Here is a 17,369-nt window from a genome sequence, read left to right on the forward strand (position 1 = left end):
GACGAAATAACTAAATAATGACACATAGTTTGCTATGGGTACCTTATACTACTGTATAATGATCAATTTTTAATAATAGAAATAAATAAAAATTTTAACAAAAAAATATCAATTTACTCTTTAATTTAACATGTAAATATTAATTTACTGATTTTAAAGTAAAATAGACAAAATATAATTTGATTTTAAATACAATAGCTTTTATAATACTTTTGTCAATTTTAAGAAATAAAAACTCGAAGATGAATCACTCTCTCCCATTGTATCACATCAAAATTCAAAATCAAAATGATAATAGATTTCTTGAGGTGATCTCGACATATTTCATGCATGCTAATTGCAAAACACTGACGTAATTAGGAGGCTGACAGGAATACTGATATTTCTTAAAACAAAAAAAATTATTTAAAATTTTTAAAATTTTAAATTAATAATAATAAAATTACACTCTAACACCTTAAAATGATAAAAATTTAATTTAATATTTTAAAAATATATAAATATAAATTATTAAAATAATAAAATTATATTTATACTATTTTAAAAATTACAATGCTGTATCTCCCGCATTCAAAATAATTTAGTATCACTCGATTCTCTGCCGATATGGCGCGACGCCTTGCCTTGTTGGCTAATATGTCTTTCATCAATTTTTAAAGTTGAAAGTACCAATGCCTGTGCAGTGATAGCGATATAGACTATGGTGTCGGCCTGTCGCTCGATTTGCTTCTCGAGTCGAATGGTTTCTATTTCCATCTTCTACCACATTTCCGCGCCGCTTAAAGTATAAATAATTAATACGAGTCTCGATCAATGCAGTGACGCTGCTCGATCATCACTTCATACGTGGGTTTTCTCAGTCAAAGACATAAAGTGGTAGTATTTGACAATTGACATCCGATCACTTCCACATTCACAAAATAAAGCAATAAAAAATATATATATATAAAAGAAATTGTGTTATATACTCGGATTGCAAATTTTGGATACCATAAAAGAACCAATACTTTCAGCCCTTTTACACCAATGAACTTTTTGGTTCTTGGAGAAATATTAAGCTTTGAAATAGTACTTAATGAATTCAACATAAACTCTTAGCTAATCCATTCTAATTAGCAACTTAAAAAATTCATAGATCGATGAGATGCCACATCTGTTTCTGCTCTGTTTTAACTCTGTTTTTGTTGGCCCCTGAATACGAAAATAGTACAACGTTTGTCATTTTCACATCAGCAAAATAAATAAATAAATAATTTGTTTCTTCCATTTCATGCCACAAAATTTTACACTAAACTATTTCATAGCTTCTGTTTTATTGGCCCCTGAATACCAAGTCAGAGAGATTACAAGAAAAAAATGTACTTAGCATGATGAATTTTAAGATATTCCGACCCATTAAATGCATTATATGTTTGAGTAAAGTATAGTTTTCATAATTTTATCACTATCCACAAATTCCAATTCTAAAACATCACAAACTCTTTTGCAATTATGAATATCCAAAACAGAGTAGCAAGTATGCTATCCATTAATATTTACTAATTTAGTGGATGTACAAAGCATTTTCTTAACCAAAATTACAAGATATCCTACAACATTGGAAACCATACTTATTACAAAGCTTCTTCTTAGTTAAGTTACCAAAAGAAAAACAGGAACTCCCATGGCCATGAATAAGGGTCCTGGGAATCAAGACTGTAAATATTACATAAGCTAATAGCTAACTGCTTTTATGATCTAGAACAAAACCAAATATTTTAACTGCTCTAACTACTCGGACACGATACATAACAGCTTCACCTTGTTCTTTTTCTCCCTTATCGAACTCAACTTTATCGCCAATAGTAAGCTCTTTGGTGCAAACGAACTCGCGCCATCCTCTGGTAAGGACTGGTTTCATGTACTTCTTTCCTTTACGAGTGTAAATTTGGAACTCCCAGGGACGCCCACTCTCGTCTCTAGCTTTGAACGTCACCACATGATTCCCAGCTAAGGAAGGGAAACATCTGAGGGACTTACTTGGGATCGTCAATCGTTTCTCGATATCTGTCTTCTTCAGTTGTTTCGACACTATTGCCATTGCTGTTTCTTTCTTTTTTTCTTTTTTTTTTTTTTTTGTCTTTGCTACTGCAATTCAATCACGTCGAGTGGCACCAAATGAGAGCGGTATATATAGAGGGAAATAGTATTTTGATTATAGAGCGATTTGATAAGTAGTAAGGAGACTCGCGATATGGATAGTAAAAGTATGTTTGACACTTAATGGATAGTGCGACGACAATCGATCCTAAGGCGTGCGCTCTGTTGGAAGTTTTGGGTTTTTCTTCTATGATTTCTCTTAGCTTTGGCGACACCGTGTATTTTCCACGCAAGATTATCCGTTTGGGGCGCGCGATTTTGTTCGAGCTTTTGGGTTTTTTTTTTTTTTTAATCTAAAGTCAATAACAACCTCTAATTGTGAAGGCACTTTTCTTTAGGAAGAAAATAAGTTGTATTAAGCATTCATTTTCATACATCATGGAATGATTATGGATGTAATCTCATGAATTTTGTAAAATTATAAATTAATTTAATAGTAAAAATACACTTTTACCTATTAAAGATGATAAAATTTTTGTCTAAAATTTTCGTTTAAATTCTTTAAAAAAATTTAAAATAATAAGCATAAATAATAAAATTATATTTTGACTCTTTTAAAAATTTAAAATTTAATTTTGACTATCCTGTTGATAAACACATGAACTCAAATTAATGATTTTGCCTAACTTTTTTTTACATATAAATTATTGAATCATTAGATTTTTGCTAATATAAATTACAAAATTGTTAGATTTGATGAGTTATTCTCTTTACTTTAATTTATCATTTTATACTTTATAAAAATTAAAAATTTAATTTAATTATTGATAAACATATGAATTAAAGTTACTGAATTTAAACTAATTTATTACCTATAAATTACTAAACTCTTGCCTTTTGGGTCTACTTGAGCTGTGCAAGAAATCTTGGCCACCACTGGACCAACTGACGATAACTAAAATATAGAATTTTTTATTTTAATGGAGGATACTTTTTATTATTAATATTAATAAATAAATTTAAAACGGCCGTAACATGGAAACTTGGGACCAACCATGTCGTGTCTCGCGAGACTTGGAAGATCTTGTCCAGTTCTAGCGATGTAGTCGAGCGATGCTTGGAAAAAGAAAGCAGAACATTCGAACAAAGCGATATAAAGTCAAAAAGTTCAAGGAAAGCGTTTGTTAACCATGTACCACAACTATTACAAATCTGGACAACTTAAGTTCATCTTGCTACTGCTGTATATGCAATGGCTATGGAAGATTCTGAGAACAAAAAGATCGAACTCGATAGCCACACTAAATACAACATGTTTAATCAACCTATCGCACGACTTTTGGGTTTATAATCATAAAGCGATGCGCAAGGAGTGCCGCACGAGTGCGCGCGATTTCTCTAGTGACGTTGTTGAGATATGACAGTGTGGACCCACAAGTTATTAATATTTATATTATTGTACATTTGAATATTTATTTTATGTCAAATCATTCAACTTCTGGATTTTGTCAACAAACTAATTGCTTCATAATCTAGGCGATAGCGTTGATGTTAGCTAACGTCGCGCGAGCTGCCAGAATACATAAAAAGACAAAACAAAGTAACATTGACAAATTATTAAGCTAATTATATTTTGTTAAACAAATTGCTAGGCAATTGACATGAAGTGTGTTCGCGAAAATGGCGCTGTGTTCATATGCTCAGCAACTTTTTGATCTGATGCTGTTTGGGGAGGATGTTTCCTTAGCGATTAATGAGTCCAACTCGTTCAAGGTGGAATGTGGTGAGTTAGGAAAGCGAGTGAGTCGACTCTTGGAACTGCTTTGTGACCTGCTTATCACTACAGCTCCTACTTCTCTTTACTTGCGGCCAATTAACTGCATGGTTGCTAAGCTCAAGAGGCATTTCGAGGCGGCTCGGCGCATTGTCTGCAATTGCAAGCATCGAAACCTGATTTGGAGACTCTTTGTCAGCCGTATTGCAGCCGAGTTTGAAGAGCTCTTCCACGTTTTGGACGCTTCTATTGGAGAAATGGAGTGGGTGGTTAGAATCTATGAGGCCAAAACCAGAGGCGGATGCTTGAAAACAGAGGATAGAATGTCACCTACGGTTTCGGTGTGGTCTTGCATTGCCACTGTTGAAATGGGGTCGAGCTTAGATGATCGAATCGAGGCCGTTAATCATCTTGCATCACTCGTTAGACATAAAGATGAGTATAAGCACATCATTGTTGAAGAAGGTGGGGTAGATTCATTAATGAAGCTTTTGAAGGAGAATTGTTCCCTGGTAACTCATATTGCAGCGGCTAATACACTTTGCCTTTTAGCTAATGAGGACAGTGAAGGAACTATTATGAACGAAATGATTTCCACTTTCATAAAAAGTTTATCGAAAGCATCACCGATATCGAAACAAATGCAAGCTGCCGATTTGGTTGCCAGCATTGCAGAGCGTAACCCGGAATTGAAACAACACAATTTGATTCGAGAGGACATAATATGGCAGCTAGTGATCTTGCTATCATCTGAACAATCAACGCTCGAGTTGAAGATTAGCTGTTCCAAGGCTTTATGGAAGCTTGCTCAAGGGAGCGTTTCCAATTGTCGGACTTTAACGGAGACGAAAGGAATGCTATGCTTAGCCAAGTTAGTGGCAAAAGAACAAGGTGAATTACGGTATAATTGCATAATGATCATAAAGGAGATCACATTTATTGCTGAATCAGATGACGGTTTTCGACGCTCGGCCTTCACGAGTTCTTCTCTAGCTGCAAAGGCGGTGGTTGACGAGCTATTGAGGGTAATCAAAGAGCTTGACGATACAAAACTAGGAGTTCCTGCAATTAAGTCCATTGGTTCATTGGCAAGGTCTTTCTCGGCCAAACAGAGTCGAGTGATAGGTCCATTGGTGGCTCGGCTGGGGAATACAGATCAAGATGTTGCAATGGAAGCTGCAATTGCATTGAAAAAATTCGTTTCCACCGATAATTACCTTCGTTCGGAGCATTCGAAGTCGATAATAGAATTCGAAGGTGTACCATTGTTGATGAAGTTACTAATTAGTGGGGATAAAAACACCCATCCGCACGTATTAGAATTGATATGCTACCTTGCCCAACATGACAGCAATAGCAATGTTTTGATAAAAGCTGGAGCTTTAACTGCTCTTCAGACAATAGCTCCCAAGGTCAATACAGAATATAAAGAGCTAGAAACATTGGTCCCTCGCACAATATCCAAACTCCAATCCAATCTTACTGTGGAGCAACATCAAACAGAGAGCTCAACGGGCATCAAACAGTTTTTTACAGAACAGAGCAAAGCAGTTGTTGCCACTATAGAAGGTCGATTAAAGCTGCTGTACAAAAGGCTTACCGTTTATCTACAAAGGCTAGTAAGAAATCCTAGAAAGAGAATTTTAGGGGCAATACCTCCGTTAAAGACGACGAGGATTCAGCAGTTTTTGAAGGCTAAATGCATGGAACTAGCATTGATGTCGGTGTATTACCTAAAGAAAAGACTAGTGATTAAGGAACCGGCACAAAAGCTTAGGTTGGTGGTGAGAAAATTCGTTATATCATTAGAGAAAAAAGAGATTAGAAGAAACTTTGGTTATATCATACATAAATTGTATGAGAATGTATTGAGCAAAAAGAAAAAGAAAAAAATGAGTGAAAATGTATGCACATATCGGCAGCTAATATAATCGATGAACTAAACTTTTTTCATGTTTTTGGGCCATGCCTATGTCTGTTCTTTCCTGTTTCTGGTTTTGCCCCATAATTTTACGAGGTTTGGTATGCCCCAAAGCACTGATTGATATTCGTTTTCTGTTTCTTGGTCCAAAAAGGAGAATGATTAATTCCACCCAATGTCTCCTAAATATTGGTTTAGATTTTAAATTTGTCTTTAAATTTTAAAATGTTTTTAATTGAGTCTTTTAAGTATCATTATCATATTAATCAGGTCATTCTGCTAACATAATTGTTAATTTAAACATTAAATGCCAACTTAGATATGACGTAGAGTATATTTGAAATATATCGACTTTGTTCTTGGTATATGAACACCTTAGATATGATGAATTAAAAAGGATAGACAATGTTATTAAAATTTAGGAGGATTAACACTATATCCAACAAATCCATGGATACACGTGCTTGCTGATTAATATAATGTATCTAACTTTAAGAAGCTTCTTCCACGCCCAACTATGCAATGCCGGGCTTGAACCTGCCATACGATATTGATCCACCCAAGCCACGATAACCAAAATCTGCGATAAACATCTTATCATATAAGCTTGATTCCATGGTTTAAGATCATTGACTCCCAAACCTCCCTCTGCTTTGGGATGACAAATCTTCTCTCAGTTAATCCTAGCCCCTTTTGTACATGTTTCATTGCCCGTTCAAAGAAAGGAGTTGCAAATTTTAGTAATCTGCTTGATGACTTTAAAAGGGAGAATGAAGATTCTGCACTAAAAATTCTGAAGATTAAAAAAAAAACAGATTGAAGAAGTTGAAGTCTGCCGACAAAAGAAAGGCATTTAAAAGACCAATTCCTAATGGTCACAAAGGCATCTCAAATTCCTCGCCACTAGTGGTACACCAAGGTACCTGACTGGTAACTTTCCAATCTTTAAACCAGTCACCTCAACAATGATCGACCCCAACACTGTAGATTTCACTCTTTGAAAAATTAGCTTGCAATCCTAACATATTATAAAAGAAATCCAAAATGTAGAAACATTTTGGACAGCAAATATAGAATAAATATTGCCTTTGGTAAACACAAGGAGATCATCTGATAAATACAGAAATCTAATCATTGAGTAATGAGTTTTATAAATAAAGATTATCTTAATCTTTAGAATTAGGAATTGGATAAAAGGGATTTCATATATTTAAACACTTAAAAGAAGTATAGAAACTTTGGGTTGGAGGTTTAGGTTTAATGCTTGTCATTGGGTGTCCCGAATTCATTGATGTTACTTCCAAAGGACGAAATAATATATATATATTGAAGACCCTGGTAAAAAGATATCAAAATTTATTACTGTTTTTTAAATATAAAAAGAAAACTAAAACTCCTCCACTAAATGTAGTTTATTTCTTTTTAACTAGGATTCTACTGTAAACAATCTCGCTGACGAATAATGATGGGAAAAGCTTTATTAGATATCTTCATCGGGATCAAAAAAAGTAGTGACGCGTATCTGAAGTGATCGTGCGATTGAACTATACTTTCCGAACAAGTAAGCAAGCTTTACCGTGAAATCTCTGCTGAAAAACCGCGTCCAGCTTTTTAGGGTGTTTCATTCATTTGATAACCTTCATTTATATTATAAATAAGAGTAAGGGTGTTTACAAATAAAGAGCAAAAAATCAAAAGCATTTATATTTTCTTAGTGTTTAATTTCCTAGGAGATTGATAACCAGCAGCGATGCTATCGGAGCATAAGATGGTGAAACCTGCCAAACATGGAGATTGTGAATTTTGGTTGCTGCTTCACTTGATGGCTCTAATGAAGTTTACGGCTTTAGCTGAACATAACATTGATCTTAGGTGCGAAAAATTTAAGACCGGCTCTCAGGAATCAAAGGACACCGTTGAACTGCTATTGAGGGTGATCAAAGAATCAGAGGACTACAAGCTTAAAGTTATTGCCATAAAGTCGATTGGTTTTTTGGCTAGAATCTTCCGTAAAAGCAATCATCATCGGGTGGTTAGTCTATTGGTGTCGCAGCTCGAAAATGGGTGTGGGGAAGTGGTAATGGAAGCTTTGGTTGCTTTAGCGAAGTTTTCCTGTGACGCAAATCATCTATGCAAAGAGCATTCGAACAAGATGATCGAGTTCAACGCTGCACAGATTTTGGTGAAACTGTTGAGTGATGGTGAAAGCGAATTGAAGCTACAAGTGCATGTATTGGTGCTTATGTGTTACATTGCTTCGAAAGCTGATTATTGTAAGGCTGTGGAAGAAGCCAGGATGAGGACTGCAGTTCGACAATTGTTAAGCAAAAAAGGGGAACTTCGCACGTTTGTTTCGCGGAAACCTGAGTTAAAAGAATTGGCGACCAAGGCCTTAGATTCCCTAAGATTGTATTATGAATACTAATGAAGGCACTAGATGGAAAGTTTATCAATCCCATTAGCCAGCAAATTGTGCATACAATATTATATTTTTCACATAATTGATGTATCATAGAGCCAAATTTTCTTCTATTCTTGTTTTTTTTTCTCCATTGATTTGGCAATTTTTCTTATCAATTATCACCAACCCTTTTTATCATATCCTTTTGTAATTACTACTGATGAACAAGGTACTACCAATTCTTTGGGCAGCGAATTGGTAGTACCTTGTTTGCCAATGCGTCGTGACACCTTCATTACTAGCCATTCCTCTATGCAGTCCACACATAATACTGCCAGTTCCGCGCACTTAGGTTGAGAAACTGCTGAATCCTCTTGCTCTTTAATGGAGGTATTGCCCCTAAAATTCTCTTTATACATCTTGTTACAATTGGCGGTGTTTTACTATCACCTTTTGACAGCAACTTTAATCCACGTCGTACAGTGTCAACAACTTCTATGCCCTGTTCTGTAATAATCTGTTTGATGCCTGTTGAACTGTCTGTTTGTAGTTGGTCCTCAGTAAGATTGAATTGGAGTCTGGATATTGCGTGGGGGACCAATGTTTCTAACTCTGGATGTTCTGTAATGACTTCGGGATCTGTTGTCTGAAGAGCAGTCAAAGCTCCAGCATTTATCAAAACATTGCTATTGGTGTCATGTTGGACAAGGTAGCATATCAATGCTAATACGTGGGGTTGGGCCTTCGTATCCTCACTTACTAACTTCATCAACAATTGTACACCATCAAACTTGACTATCGACTCCGAATGCTCCGAACGAAGGTAATTATCAATGGAAACAAACTTTCTCAAAGCAATTGCAGCTTCCATTGCAACTTCTTGATCTGTGTTCCCTAGCTGAGCAATCAAAAGATTGATGATTACTCGACCCTTTCTGTCTGAAAAAGACCTTGCCAATGATCCAATGGACTTAATTGCAGGAACTCTCAGTTTTGCGTCGTCACGTTCTTTGATTATCCTCAATAACTCACAAATGAGCGCCTTTGCAGCCGGAGAAGAACTCGTAAAGGCTGAACGTCGAAAACGGATATCTGATTCAGCAATAGTTGTGATTTCCTTTATGATCATTATGCAATTGAACCGTAATTCATCTTGTTCTTTTGCCACCAACTCGGCCAAGCATCGCATTCCTTTCGTCTCCGTTAATGTCTTACAAATCAAAACACTCCCTTGAGCAAGCTTCCATAAAGCCTTGGAACAACTAATCTTCAACTCGAGCGGTGATTGTTGAGATGACAATAAAATCACCAGCCGCCATACCGTTTCCTCTCTCATGAAATGATATCGTTTCAACTCTGGGTTACGCTCTGCAATGTCTGCAACCAAGTCGGCAGCTTGCTTTTGATCGCATCTCGAAGATGTTCTTGATAAACGACTTGCAATTGTATGAATCAATTCCTTGATAATAGTTCCACTCTTTTCCTCCTCCTCATTAGCTAAAAGGCAAAGTGCATTAGCGGCTGCAATATGAGCAACCGGAGAATTCTCCTTCAAAAGCTTTAGTAATGAAGGTAACCCACCTTTAAAAATGAGCTGCTTATACTCAAAATCTTTTTGTTGAACGAGTGATGCAAGACGATGAGCGGCCTCGATTCGATCATCTAAGCTTGGCCCCATTTCGACAGTGGCGATACAAGACCAGGCCAAAACTGTAGGCGAGTACATCGAGCCTCTGTCTTTGCTTTGGGGCTCATAATCGCTAACCAGCCACTCCACTTCGGTGATAGAAACATCTAAAACGTGGAAGAGCTCTTGAAAATCGGTTGAAATATGGATACGGCTAGTGAAGAATCTACAAAGCCGACGTTGGGGCTTGCAGTTGTGTACTACGCGCTGAGCTACCTTGAAGTTGTCCTCGAGCTTGACAACTATGCTGTTCATTGACAGCAAGTAAAGAGGAGTAGCAAAATTAGGAACCGACGCAGGCTACGCAGCATTAGCAAGAGCTGATTCACTCGCTTTCCCAACTCACTGCATTTCACCTTGAAAGAGTTGGACCTGTTAATTGCTGAGCAAACATCCTGCCCTAACAGTATCATATCGAGCAAAACATTCTTGATCAGCTTCTTCTGCTCCGAACTCATCGTAGCTGATCCTCAGTTTCGTACTAAATAATTAAAGTTTGTAGAGTGTGGGAATCCAATTCTAGCCACCTTTTATAAGGTTTGTGTTGTTCCAATAGGGTCGGAAGCGTGTAAATTATTGTACTAAAAAATCACACAAAGTTCAATTCCCAGGGAAGAGAGGTGGATCACAAGGATCTCTTAAATACCAAGTCTTTCCTTAGTCAGAATATTCCTTCTAATGTAATTTAATAGCACAATTAAATACTACTATTATACCCTCAAATATTGAAAGAAAAATAGGACAAAAAGAACACAAGAGTTTTAACGAGGTTCGGTAAATTATACCTACGTCCTCGGGCTACTAAAACCAGATGATAACTTTACTATCTCCAAAATATTACAAACAAATAGAATTCCTTAAGAATTCTCAAATGGGAGAAGAGAGAAAACTAAGAGAGAAAGATTGGTTGGGATGAATTGAAATGAGAAATGAGAAGGCCTATTTATAGTTGAGGTTCAAGGACTAAACAATAAATAGCCCATTATCTCAAGGACCAAAAAAAAATTATCCCTTGCCACTTTTCCAAAGTTGGTGGTTGTCATTATTGATTGTCTACCATTAATGTTAATGGCAACCATTATTAATTGCCTTCCATTAATGTTAAGAATCTCCACCTTGAAGATTTGATTAGGATAATCACATCTTCACACACTTCCTTCAACTCCCCAAATTCGATAAAGCTATCTTTTGTAGTGCCTACAAATGCGCTCTCGAGCGCCATACACCTGAAGGTGCTCAAATTCTCAGGATGTTAATCAAGTTCAAACAATGATTAAACTTGATTGTTGTTACAACCTTGGTCATCATATCTGCAGGATTATCTGCTGTCGGAATCTTCTGAAGTAGAATTTTTCCTTTTTCAAAGACTTCCCGCACAAAGTGATATCTTACGTCGATATGCTTGGTTCTTGAATGATAGACTTGATTTTTCGCTAAATGAATAGCACTCTGACTGTCACAATATAAACTTATGTGACTTTGAACAACTCCTAAGTCTTTCAACAATCCATTAAGCCAAATAGCCTCCTTAACAGCTTCTGTAACTGCCATATATTCTGCCTCTGTAGTAGACACAGCTACTGTAGACTATAAGGTAGACTTCCAACTCACTAGGGCTTTCGCAAGAGTAAACAGATACCCCGTAGTTGAACGACGTTTATCTAAATCACCATCAAAGTCGGAATCAACATATCCAACTACAAACTAACCAAGTGCTTCATCCTGTTCAAAAATTAAACCAACATCTACGGTTTTTCGAAGATACCGTAGAATCCATTTCCCAGCTTGCCAATGTCCTTTTCCAAGATCATGCATATACCTGCTCACAACTCCAACAACTTGTGAAATGTCAGGCCGCGTACACACCATCGCATACATCAAACTCCCAACTGCATTAGCATATGGGACTTTTGCCATATATTCTCTTTCTTCTTCAATTTTCGGAGATAATTGAGCACTAAGTTTCAAATGAGAAGCAAGTGGGGTACTTACATGTTTTGTGTTTTCATTTACACCAAAACATTGTAATACCTTTTTCAGATATTGCTTCTGATTCAAACAAAGCTTGCCTCTCTGTATATCTCTACTTATCTCCATGCCAAGAATCTTCTTGGCCTCACCTAGATCTTTCATCTCGAACTCTTGATTCAACTGAGCCTTTAGCTTATCTATCTCTTTTTGGCTCTTCGAAGCGATTAACATATCCTCAACATACAAGAGTAGATAAATGAAAGATCCGTCATGCAGCTTCTGCAAATACACACAATTGTCATATTTGCTTCTTGTGTACTTCTGCCTTCTCATAAAGCTATCAAATCGCTTGTACCACTGCCTCGGGGATTGCTTCAATCCATATAGCGATTTGTTCAGCTTACAAACCCAATTTCTACCACCAGCATCTATGTATCCTTCGGGCTGAGTCATATAGATCTCCTCTTCTAACTCACCATGAAAGAAAGCCGTCTTAACATCAAGTTGGGCTAGCTCCAAATTCAACTGTGCTACCAAGGCCAACAAAATTCTAATGGAGGAATGCTTCACAACAGGGGAAAATACATCATTGTAGTCAATTCCCTCCTTCTCAGCGTAGCCTTTAGCTACCAATCTTGCCTTGTAGCGAATATCCTTCTTGCTAGGAGATCTATCTTTCTTTGCGAATACCCACTTGCATCCGATTGCCCTTTTACCTTTCGGTAATTGCGCCAACTCCCAAGTATTGTTCTTCCGGAGAGACTGCATTTCTTCATCCATGGCGCTTTTCCATTTATCACTTTCTAAGCTTTGCATTACTTCTTGATAAGTGATAGGAATATCATCAACAACGAGAAGGGCGTAGGCCACCATATCAGTAAATCGAGCAGGTTTATGAATTTCTCTCCGTGGCCTTGCAACTGCAACTGGTTCTGGTGTACTTAGTGGTTCTTGGGTCAGAACCTCTTCAACCTCTAATTCCTCCATTGTGGCTGGAGAATTAGACTTATTAACTGGGCAAATCCCCATCTGCTCAAACTCCACCTGTTTTGGAGTACACTCCACCTGCTGTGGAGTATTGCTCGTCTGAATATCTTTATCTGCTACCTTTTTCAATGTGGCAGATTCATCAAAGGTAACATCTCTGCTACAGATCATTTTCTTTGTACTTAAGCACCAAAGACGAAATCCCTTCACTCCAGAAGTGATTCCTATAAAGAGAGCTTTCTTTGCCCTCGGATCTAACTTTGACTCCTTCACATAGTAATATGCAGTGGTTCCAAACACATGTAAGGAATCATAATCTGTAGCCGGTTTTCCAGACCATACCTCCATAGGAGTTTTTCTTTCTAATGCAGATGATGGCAAACGATTAACAAGATGGCCAGCGTATGTCACAGCCTCAGCCCAAAATTGCTTGCCCAACCCAGCATTGGACAACATACATCGAACTTTCTCCAGCAATGTTCGATTCATACGCTCTGCCAATCCATTCTGCTGTGATGTATCTCTAACTGTGAAGTGTCGAACAATACCATACTCTTGGCACACATCGAAGAACGGATCACTTTTATATTCCCCTCCATTGTCCGTCCTAAGCCGCTTGATTTTCTTGCCAGTCTGGTTTTCGATCATAGTTTTCCATTTAAGAAAAACTCTAAGCACTTCATCCTTAGTTCTCATGGTATACACCCAAACTCTTCTGGAAAAGTCATCAACAAAAGTAACAAAGTAGTGTTTTCCTCCCAATGAAGGTGTCTTGGAAGGCCCCCACACATCTGAGTGAACATATTCCAAAATACCTTTTGTATTATGGATAGCAGTACCGAATTTCACTCTATTTTGCTTTCCCAGAACACAATACTCGCAAAATTTTAATTTGTAAGCCTTTGCACCTTTCAACAATCCTTGCTTTTCCAGAATTTGCAAGGATTTTTCGCTGGCATGTCCCAACTTCATATGCCACAACTGTATTGAGTCCAATTCTTTGTTGCCGGAAGCTGCAGCGACTGCTCCAATAACTGTACTACCTTGGTAGTAATACAAGTTATTTTTCCTGATGCCCTTCAATATCACAAGTGCGCCAGATGTCACTTTCAAAACCCCATCTCTCATAGTAACAACTGAACCATTGGATTCCAAGGCTCCCAATGAGATGAGATTTTTCTTCAAACTGGGCACGTATCGAACATCAGTCAGAACTCTGGTTGATCCATCTTTATTCTTTAATTGGATTGAACCTATTCCAACAGTTTTACAGGCATTGTCATTGCCCATATAAACAACTCCTCTATTTAGTTCTACTAAATCAGAGAACCACTCCCGGTTAGGGACATATGATAGGTACAACCCGAATCCAATATCCACTCATCTGAATGGAACGACGATGATGATGCAACCAGTGATAGTTCAGAGTCACTGGTATCATGCTTTGCAACACAAGCATCTACAGCAGCTTTTCCCTTATTCTTCAGCTTTGGACAATTTTTCTTCCAGTGGCCTTTCTCATGACAAAAAATACATTCATCTTTCCCGAGTCTGGACTTTGACTTTGATCTCCCCTTTTGAGTTTTCTTCCGAGTGTATGAACGACCTCGGACTACTAAAGCTTCTGTATCTCTGATTGAGTTTTTCTGTTTGTCCTTCTTTCTCTGTTCATAACTGTATAAGGCCGCACAGACTTCGCTCAGAGATATATCACTCCTGCCATGAAGTAGAGTAGTTTCTAGGAACTCAAACTCCTCAGGAAGTGACCCCAACAGCATCAAAGCCAAATCTTTATCTTTGAATGTCTCATCCATATTCAGCAAATCAGTGACTAACTGATTAAATTTGGTGATGTGATCATTACTTGGGACGTATGTGAAGCGAAACAGTCTTTTCTTCAAGTGGAGCTTATTTTGACTGTTTTTCTTCAAAAAAATTTCTTCAAGTGCCACCCACAACTTATTTGCAGAAGTCTCCTTTGAAAAAGCATACCTCTACTCTCGAGAAAGGCATGATCGAATTGTGCCACATGCCAACCAATTGATCGTCTTCCAATCTTTCTCCTGTACATCATCTAGTTTCTCTTCATCAATGGCAATGTCTAGACCCTGCTGAAAAAGGGCATCTAGAACCTCACTTTGCCACATACCAAAATGGCCCGTGCCATCAAAGATCTCCACGGCCAGTCTTGCATTTGCAATTGTCGGTCTTGTCCACATGGACGATGTTGAAGCTCCTACACCGACTGTTTTCTCCATAATCTTTCAATATACCTAAGGAAATCTTTTCTGATGTGGAAGATCAGTTCAAACTGCAACCACAGAGCATACTACGATTAACCTTCGGCTCTTGATACCACTTGTTGTTCCAATAGGGTCGGAAGCGTGTAAATTATTGTACTAAAAAATCACACAAAGTTCAATTCCCAGGGAAGAGAGGTGGATCACAAGGATCTCTTAAATACCAAGTCTTTCCTTAGTCAGAATATTCCTTCTAACGTAATTTAATAGCACAATTAAATACTACTATTATACCCTCAAATATTGAAAGAAAAATAGGACAAAAAGAACACAAGAGTTTTAACGAGGTTCGGTAAATTATACCTACGTCCTCGGGCTACTAAAACCAAATGATAACTTTACTATCTCCAAAATATTACAAACAAATAGAATTCCTTAAGAATTCTCAAATGGGAGAAGAGAGAAAACTAAGAGAGAAAGATTGGTTGGGATGAATTGAAATGAGAAATGAGAAGGCCTATTTATAGTTGAGGTTCAAGGACCAAACAATAAATAGCCCATTATCTCAAGGACCAAAAAAAAATTATCCCTTGCCACTTTTCCAAAGTTGGTGGTTGTCATTATTGATTGTCTCCCATTAATGTTAATGACAACCATTATTAATTGTCTTCCATTAATGTTAACAGTTTGCACACTGTAAATTTCTAGGAAAAGCATTTAATCCGGCGATAATACTTAAAAGCTTCGTATGATTTATGAACTGAACAAAGTAAAAGACAGAATTTTATAACGATGATTATTTGCCATTTCAAAAAAGGATCGAGACGAGAACGACATTTTTTACTGTAGACATGGGAGAAACCGAAATTTCGAAAAATATAAAATCAACCTAATTTAAAAATAGAGTTACCTAATGGAATTCATTTTTTTATTTAATATATAATTGTTTTAAATTTTTATTATATAAAAGTAAATATTTTGTATTTAAAATAATGAAAATAATTTTAAAGTTCAAAAAAAAATCAAGAATCGGATCGAATTAGAAAGGATGGTTCAAAAAATTCAACTGGATCGGATTGATATCAACCCTAAAGATGACTCTAAATTTGATTTTTCACAAACTCCGTATTTTTCTTAAATTATTGTGAACTTTCTCGATACTCAAATTTGTTAGGATTGTAATTAAGGTAGTTAGTACCATATCAATAAATATATCTAACTATGGAAATAGGGTGAATATTAGGGGGCTATGCACAATAGTTGGTACTGTTTCTGCACAAATTAGTTGAATTTTCATTTCAATCAAAATTTCAATTTGTTTCTATTCATTCCAATTAATACAAGCTTGTATTAGTGTATACCAAATTAGCAAAAAAAATAATCATATTTTTATTTTAACTATTATTTTTATATATTTTCTAAATTTCCAATTAAAAGGAAAATACAATCAAAAGTTGGATATTAGTAAAAATCATATATATATATATAAAAGTAAATATGATTAAATTCAACAATTGAAAAAAAATACACATAAAAAAAGTAGACAAGATTTTATAATTTTACTGTTTAATATGAATGGCCACATGCTAATAAGAACAAGAGTATATCAACTTGGAAAGTAAAGACGATTAATGAAGAGTTTAACGCAAAGAAAAATAGAGAAGATACCCAAAGAAGAAGAAGACAGATTACAAAATTAAAAATTAAAAATGGTTTTAGAAGTCTTATAGTTAAGCCATCAATTTGAAAATTAAAAATGTGGGTAATTTCCCTAATTTTGAAATAAATAAATACGAATTTAAGATATATTTAAATAAACAAACAAAGAAAAGGGGCAAACCTCAATTTGTCTAATTCAAAATTGAAATATATATTTTTGAAAATGTTACAACATAGATCAACGAGAACGCAATAAAAAATATAAAGAAATATGTATTTATTATATGTATTTATTTAATTATTATATGTAATACATCACACTCGACTTGATCGTCGGATTTTACATATGAGCTATCACATTCGTTGTTGAAGAAACTACGTATTTATTTTAATATCTGAAAAACAAGTTATACAAACAATTAAGTTTTAAAACTTAACAATACACATTATTTATTGAACTTCAGGTTATAAAAGAACTTACGAAAAGTCTTATGTAACACCGATAACAAACGAGGGATTAAATCGTAAAAAATAAACAAAACAAGAAAATATTGTCGCAACATAAGGATGAATGTTGCAACACTGAATACAATAGTAGAAGGTTACGATCTACACAATGTAAAAGCTAAAGTAATTTTACACATTTCTCT

The 17,369-nt window shown here is 36.1% G+C and overlaps 2 protein-coding genes across 2 annotated transcripts; one reads left to right on the forward strand and one right to left on the reverse strand.

Moving 5' to 3' along the window:
- Positions 1-3,759: 3,759 nt before the first annotated feature.
- On the forward strand, positions 3,760-5,784 carry LOC107938501 (uncharacterized). Its single transcript, XM_016871673.2, has one exon. It carries the CDS (start codon positions 3,760-3,762, stop codon positions 5,782-5,784), a length of 2,025 nt encoding a protein of 674 aa, XP_016727162.2.
- Positions 5,785-8,485: 2,701 nt separating this feature from the next.
- LOC107938500 (uncharacterized) lies at positions 8,486-10,320 on the reverse strand. The gene is made up of 2 exons (XM_041095811.1): positions 10,154-10,320; positions 8,486-10,109 (listed from the first exon to the last, which is right to left on the reverse strand). The coding sequence occupies exons 1-2, from the start codon at positions 10,318-10,320 to the stop codon at positions 8,486-8,488; spliced, it is 1,791 nt and encodes a 596-aa protein (XP_040951745.1).
- Positions 10,321-17,369: the final 7,049 nt, after the last annotated feature.

This window comes from Gossypium hirsutum, chromosome A03 (assembly GCF_007990345.1).
Source record: "Gossypium hirsutum isolate 1008001.06 chromosome A03, Gossypium_hirsutum_v2.1, whole genome shotgun sequence".
Classification (NCBI taxonomy): domain Eukaryota; kingdom Viridiplantae; phylum Streptophyta; class Magnoliopsida; order Malvales; family Malvaceae; genus Gossypium; species Gossypium hirsutum.

Coding starts and splice junctions, on each gene's coding strand:
- LOC107938501 (XM_016871673.2), top strand. CDS start 3,760: ATGGCGCTGTGTTCATATGCTCAGCAACTTTTTGATCTGATGCTGTTT.
- LOC107938500 (XM_041095811.1), bottom strand. CDS start 10,320: ATGAGTTCGGAGCAGAAGAAGCTGATCAAGAATGTTTTGCTCGATATG. Junction 10,110..10,153: donor ATGCTGCGTAGCCTGCGTCG/GTTCCTAATTTT, acceptor GTCAATGAACAG/CATAGTTGTCAAGCTCGAGG.